The sequence below is a fragment of the Excalfactoria chinensis genome, chromosome 3, assembly GCF_039878825.1.
Source record: "Excalfactoria chinensis isolate bCotChi1 chromosome 3, bCotChi1.hap2, whole genome shotgun sequence".
Taxonomy (NCBI): domain Eukaryota; kingdom Metazoa; phylum Chordata; class Aves; order Galliformes; family Phasianidae; genus Excalfactoria; species Excalfactoria chinensis.
The window spans coordinates 61235728-61242256 of NC_092827.1; the positions used below are offsets into that span (position 1 = coordinate 61235728).

At 50.7% G+C, this 6529-nt stretch overlaps 1 protein-coding gene across 8 annotated transcripts in view; it reads right to left on the reverse strand.

Moving 5' to 3' along the window:
• GRM1 (glutamate metabotropic receptor 1) overlaps positions 1-5797 on the reverse strand; it is a 172202-nt gene extending 166405 nt beyond the window's left edge. For 5 of the 8 annotated variants that reach the window (XM_072331557.1, XM_072331553.1, XM_072331560.1 and 2 more), the window contains exons 1-2: positions 5520-5796; positions 3322-4195 (exon numbers count right to left, since the gene is read on the reverse strand). In XM_072331557.1, coding sequence (XP_072187658.1) covers positions 3322-4087 — 766 coding nt within the window. In that variant the 5' untranslated portion in view covers positions 4088-4195; positions 5520-5796. Of the gene's footprint in view, positions 1-3321; positions 4387-5291; positions 5456-5519 lie in introns of those variants that run through there. The other 3 variants (XM_072331559.1, XM_072331556.1, XM_072331555.1) reach the window with 3 other exon arrangements.
• Positions 5798-6529: the final 732 nt, after the last annotated feature.

Consider the following 6529-nt stretch of genomic DNA (forward strand, 5'->3'; position numbering starts at 1 on the left):
ACCAAATCCACATGTTAACCTGCTGGAATTTAGATGTTGTTTGAAAAGGGATATTTGTATACTAAAATGCAAGAATGGTCCATAAATAGCAGATGGTCAATTGTCAAACAGATCTGTTCACAAAACCAAAAATCTTATACACATTTTGTGAGGCCAGAGATTGAAAAGAAAATCCAGGCACAAGCATTATCTATTTCTATTTTCTTTTTCCAACTTGACCTCCTTGGAAAATGAGATCATATAAAGGCTTCTGATACCATCATCTTTCCTGCCTGTTGGATAAAGATGAGGGATTTTTTGGATACTCTGCTGAGTACCAGCTAGTGTGTGGGCATCTTAAGGGTCTGGGAAGGTTGTGTAATGCACAGCAATCTCAACAGTGCCCTGTGCTTTCAGGAAACAGCCCTTATCACATTCGGTATGTGTGAACATGACCTGAATTCAGAAACACCTATAGAGTTGTGCCCAACTTCATACACGTGTTTTTAAGACCTTTGATTTGCATACGAAGCTTTGGCCTGGAGTTAGACACTTATCTGCATTTCTAGATAAGGATGACATCCAAGCCCAAGAGCTGAGAAGATGTACCCATGCCAAGAACTCCAACACTGAAGCACCTTTGAAGAATCCTTAAAAAAAATAAGTCTTGAAAATGCCTTGCAGCTACTCTATAGTCACACAGCCTTCTGCAGGCAGACGCACAGATTTCTCACATCATTTCATGACTGCTGCCTACTCTGAAATAAATGTGCTCTCACCATGTGTAAGTATGCTCAACTGAGATACATAACAACCAGACATAGTAACTTGCCTTTGTTTGTTCTGCAGCGTGGAGCTGTATGTGTCAGTTTTAATCTGAAGGGAGCTAAGCAAGCCTTCAAAAACAGATTTTTTTCACTAGCAAGTTTCTAATCAAGTGCAGCATTTATATGCCTTAATAAGCAATGGTGCAAAAGAACTCCATGTAACATCATATATTAGTGTACAGGGACTGTATACAGGTAAATGTGGTCACCAGTAATGGCATTAACACAAGAAGAGTGGGTCTTCACATCACACACAAAGAAGGATACTGGGAACTATTTGAAAGACATCATGCCATGGGCTGAGTGACTTTACTCTTTCGATTCTTTTGGCTCCGTGATAAGAAACATTGGCACCAAACTGTGCAGCATTTATTTCCAATTTCTATTAGAAGTACACTGCTGCAGACCAGTATTATTTGGGGCACTCAAAGAGCTCCATCCAGTGTATGTGAGCAGAGGAAGGGGAATGGAGGAACCAAGATGTTCGGGTCATCTCTGGGATGTCACTGACAGAGCTCTGCTGGCTGCCACAGGCCATAGACTGGTGAATTCATGTCATATCCTTGTGGCTGGCTGCCTGCAAGCACTGAGCTGCAGGGCCCCATGAGAGTGAGGGACTGGGCAGAAACAGCAGCTCTGCAGCTCTCAAGAAGTGATCAGATCAGACCTTAAGTACTCTGAAAATGAAACTTTTTTGCAGCTTCAACCTGCATGCTTCCTAGGAATGGTCCCATTTTTCATGGTCCCCACTGACATCATTCCCCAACCAGTGAGACCCCAGAATGGTTTGCAGCCCACTATTAAGATGGTACAGGGGCCAGTGAGTAAGTGTGGAGGAGGATTGTTTCTATCTACACTTTATCTCTCTATTTCCAAACATAGCATGGATGGAGCTGCTCCTGTTCACACAGAGTATTACTCAGAATGACTCTGTGTTGTCTGTGCAAAGTAATCCCACCTTTAACATACCAGCAACCAGCTCCCACTGTGAATGCATGGGATTTCAAGAAACAGGATTGCAGTAACTCACAGCAAATTCATGTCTGCTAATTTCAATTCATATGGGAAGGAAAAAAAAAAGTCTTTGGAACCCAACCATCAGCAATTGCCATGGGGTTAGTCACATCTTCCTGGAAGGAACAAAGAAGTTGAGGTTTGTTATATACATTTGCAGTGGGATTTTGCAGCCTCACTCTAACAATAAGGGTATGGCAGATACAGATTTGAAAATAAATAAATAAATAAATAAAAATGTAACTTGAACTACATAATCTGCAAAATCCTCATGATGTTTCCTAAGAGGAGACTGCAACCTCGTGGGGCAGAACTGATCCACTATTTTCAGACGTATTACTCTAAATCCTGCAAAAACATCTTGCAACAACCATTTTTCCTCAGTCATCACCTACTGTAAAAATAGATACGGAATTAAAAATTCTTGCAAGCAGTGGGTTAAATTGCTACTTACAACGATCTTAGAGAAACGAATGAGCAAATAACCTTCAGAAGCTATAGTTTTTTCCTAAAGAGATAAATCCTACCCATGTTAAAGGAGTTGCATCTGCAGAAAGCGAGCGGATCCCCTCAGGCAGCTCTCAGCCAGGGTGAGCTCATAGCTCCCCAGAAGTGCACGGAGTGGAGATCGGCAGTTTGCATCCACACATAATTCACCCCCTCAATGCTTATTTTTCACCCCAGCCTGGCACAACATCTAATCCTATCTGTCAGCAGTAAGAAATCCTAACAGCTCGTGTTCCACTCCTTCCAGCAGTTCATTTTCTCATCTGTGATGTGGCATAAAATGAACTGCAAATGTCAGGTCATTGCTTCCTGCTCTTACGTATGCATTTTTTCTTCCAAAACTGCAGCACTTTTATGTCTTAAGTATTCAGCCTAATCAGATTCATCTTTGCGTGTTGTATATGCAAATCTTACTGGAGATTTCTTTATTTATTCGTGACAGTGTATGCTCTTCACACTTTTTACTGAGCCATCTCTGTGAGAAGAAAAGGTGTGGAGTCAGCTCTGTAAGCAGGGGGAATCATAAATCAAACCCATAGCAGATATATGCTCAGGTAAAGAGAACAGCTGCACAATTACAACAATAATAAGATCAGCTTTGCAATTTTATACTTGAAAATCCCATTTTTGGGTCCATAATTGGACTATAGAAATGCCACAGTAATCTATCACAAGAGTTCGCCTTCTATAAGAAAATATAATTTCTGTAATTTATGTTGGTCCACCCAGCCCGCCTATGAGCTGACACTGCTTTATAAAACAGCCTTTAATTTTGATATAAGACATTTAAAATGAAGGAAATCTGTTGACTGTGAACACATTGTTCAGGTCAACATCTTTACATTAGAACCCCACAGAACTGCCTTGCTTCCCTCTACTTTCCACAGAACCCCTTGGACAGGCACCACAGGGTCCCCACTCAGCCCAGGCAGAACCCATCTGCTCCTGGGCAGTGGATGGGCACTGTGGGCTCCCACTTTCCCCCCGGACCCACCTTCAGTGTGCACGGCAGACACATAAGTCCAGTTGTAACGCTTGACAATATCGAGCATGGCACGGGCTTGGAGTGTGTCAGAGGGGACCACACGGAGGAAATACTTGTAGAGAGTCTTGTCACTCAGGTCGATGCTGGTGGCAGAGTAGGCAATCTGTGGGATGTCAAAGAGCTGCAGGAGGTTCTGCACCTGGATGGCAACTGAGCTGGAGCCAGGGCCAATAACTCCTGCAATGGGCTTCCTCAGGCGGCCTGGGGGCTGAGGTTGGGAGTCGGAGAGGCAGCGCCCACCACCCTCTCTGTCATCCCTGATAGAGATGAGTGAATCCCGAATGAACTCAATGCTCTGCTCCAGGGCCACTGAGGAGTGCCAACAGGAGTCGCGGATCTCACTGCCCAGCGTGATGTTGGGCAGCAGCACCGGGTCAGCATTGATCTTATCCAAGGTGTGAAACATGGCCTCCACCCGCTGGATGCCGTACTGCTCCCGGATCTCCCCACACTTTCTCTCAGGCACCTTCTCAGCTGGTGGTTGGTGGTGGACCGAGAAGAGAGCACCAATGATGACATCCCCATCCATGCGGGCCACCGAGCGCTGCGCAGAGGCGGCAGCTGGTGGCAGCGCGGCACCTGCCAGCAGCAGCGCAGGCAGCACGAGAGGCAGCACAGCGGTCATTGCGGTGCACGGTGCTGTCCGCGGCCGGGCTACGGCTCCGCTGGGATCCTCTTGGCTGCGTATGCTGTGAGCACATGTAGGGAACGGCATCCGCTGCCCCCCGCCGGTTCTCGGATTGCTCCTAATACCATCGCAGCCACGTCTCACGGCGCCACTCTCGAGGGTGCACAGGCAGCTGTCATCCTAGTGACTTTTAACCTGGTGGCACAGAAACAGGGTATGAAACGCTCATTGGGGATTCAACATCAAATCAGAGCTCAACAGAGTGGCACGGTTCGAGGAGGTCAATGATTTCGTAGGGCAGCCGGCTCCAGTAAAGGCTTTCGGAAGCACGTTTCAAGAGGAATGAAGCTGTGTGTTTATTTGCCTCTCCACACTCCCCTGTGCGTGTGTTTATGGGAACGGCTCCTGAGCCCGCCTCTCCCGCCCAGGCGGCAGCGCCTTCCCGCGCCCCTCCTGCGGCACAGCCGAAAGTTTGGCGGGACACCCGGCGCTCGGGAGACGGCACAGCCCGCCCCAGCCAGGGACGCGGTGCCGAGCGCTGCCCCTCTCGCCTTCCTGACGTCCGAAGGCATCATTCTCGGGTCCTCAGCTCGGGAATTTCCTCTCCCGAGATAAAAAGGGGATGAAGAGAGAGCGAGAGCTCTGCTCCGCCACCGACGGGAAATGTCATTTAAAGGTCAGCCGAAAGAGAAGTAAGGGACACCTTTTAGTTTAGCTCCTGTCAGGAGCAAAGCTGTATTCCGACCGGGGACACACACCTGCCCCGAGGGAAAACACTCCAGTTACTACGGCAACCGCGGGCAAAGTCCTGCTACGCTTTGACAGCACGCCTCGCAGGCAGCCTTAGGGCGAGGGGAGCCGGCGAGCCCCGGCGACTGTGCCTGCAGACTCTTGCCGTGCCCGGTGCCAGGCGGCGCGGACACCGCCTCCGGCACCGCTAAAACGGCCTCCGCCGCTCAGCGGTCGGAGAGCGGTCCCTGTTGCGCGGCGGCGCCGTCAGCACCGTGGACAGCGCCCGGCGGCAGGCTCTCTGAGCCCGGCCTCTGGCTCCCGCCGCCCCGGCATCCTCGCCGCCCGCGCCCCATCCCGCTGCCCTGGAGCTGACCCCCAGGCGTCCCGCCGTCCTCACTGCCCCATCGTTCCTCCGTCCCCGGTCCCACCACCACCGACCCAACCGCCGGGTGCTTCCCCCAAACTTGTGCCCCCGCCTGGAGCCACCGTAGCGGTCTTCCCGCACGCACAGTCAGACACAGCGACACGACAATACGCCGACACCCCGCCACACCGATACCTCGCCACACAGACACGGCAACGCAGAGCCCGAGGCACGCCGGCCGCCCTCCCGACCTGCCCTCCCAGCATCGTGCAGAGGTGCGGGTGCCGCCGCAGCGGCGGGGCTACACGCTGCGGGGCAGCCGAGTCTCGGGGCAGAGCCGCGCTGCCCGCGGGGGGTTTCCCCGGCTGCCCCTCGCCCTTTCCGGTCCGCAGCGCCCCGCAGGGCTGGTAGCCCGGGGCGTACCTGGCGAGGTGAGGCTGGCGTTCGCCGCCCGCTCGAAGCAGGCACCAGAGGCTGCCCGGGCGCCCCGAGCTGGCGCGCTGGCTGCGGGGCGACGGCTGTGGGCTGGGCGCTGGTGCCCTCTGTCTTCAGCACCGCTCCACCGCAAGGAAAAAAACAGGTCACCCCGCGCTCATCCATTATCTCACACGGCGGGATCGGGCATTTTCTCCCCCTCCTTAATTTCTTCGGCTATTGTCTTGGAAGCGAACGAGGAGGCGTCACCCGGAACACGCAGCCGCCGCGGGGAGGTGTTTGTCTCTTTCCCCGCGGCTCTTTATTCGTTATCTTCTCGCCACAATTAGAAAAACCCAAAGCAAGGGATTGTCACTCGGAAAGGACTCAGACCACGCTGGGGCACCCAACAGCCATGCTGTCACTATGAGAAGAAATGTATACATATGTTTATAAGCGTATTGCAACAGGACAAATCACCTTAAGGAGAAAGGCATTGAGATTACGGTTTTCAGGTCAAGATGAGCCTCCATAAAGGCACGTGAGAGGCATATCAGATTAAAATAATACCAGATTGAATAATCATAATTCAGACGACCTGCTTGCATCCCTAACGCAGGTCTCGGGTGTTTTATTTGGCTGTGGGAAAGTTAAAGTTAGATTACCTCCCCGCTGGGAACTCTATAGATATTTGTCCTACTTTTGAAAGAAAGAGGCAAGGACAAACATTTAACTATTGCTTGAATGAGAAGGCTTTGCAACGAATGCTGCCTCAGAGCTGCCTCTGTCCCGTGTCAATATTTGCGATCTTTTTATCATCATGGGGCTGTGACCTGGCATGTTCATTATGAAGGAATGGCCCAGGACAGCATTGCCAGCACCAGGCCTAAGGGCAACCAGGTGTGCCCTTAAAGGGGGAACAAATTCCCTTTTGTCCACACTTTAGTCATTAGAATTTACTCTCTGTCCTTGGCACAATGATCCTGCAACACAGCATCACAGAATCGCAGAATCATAGA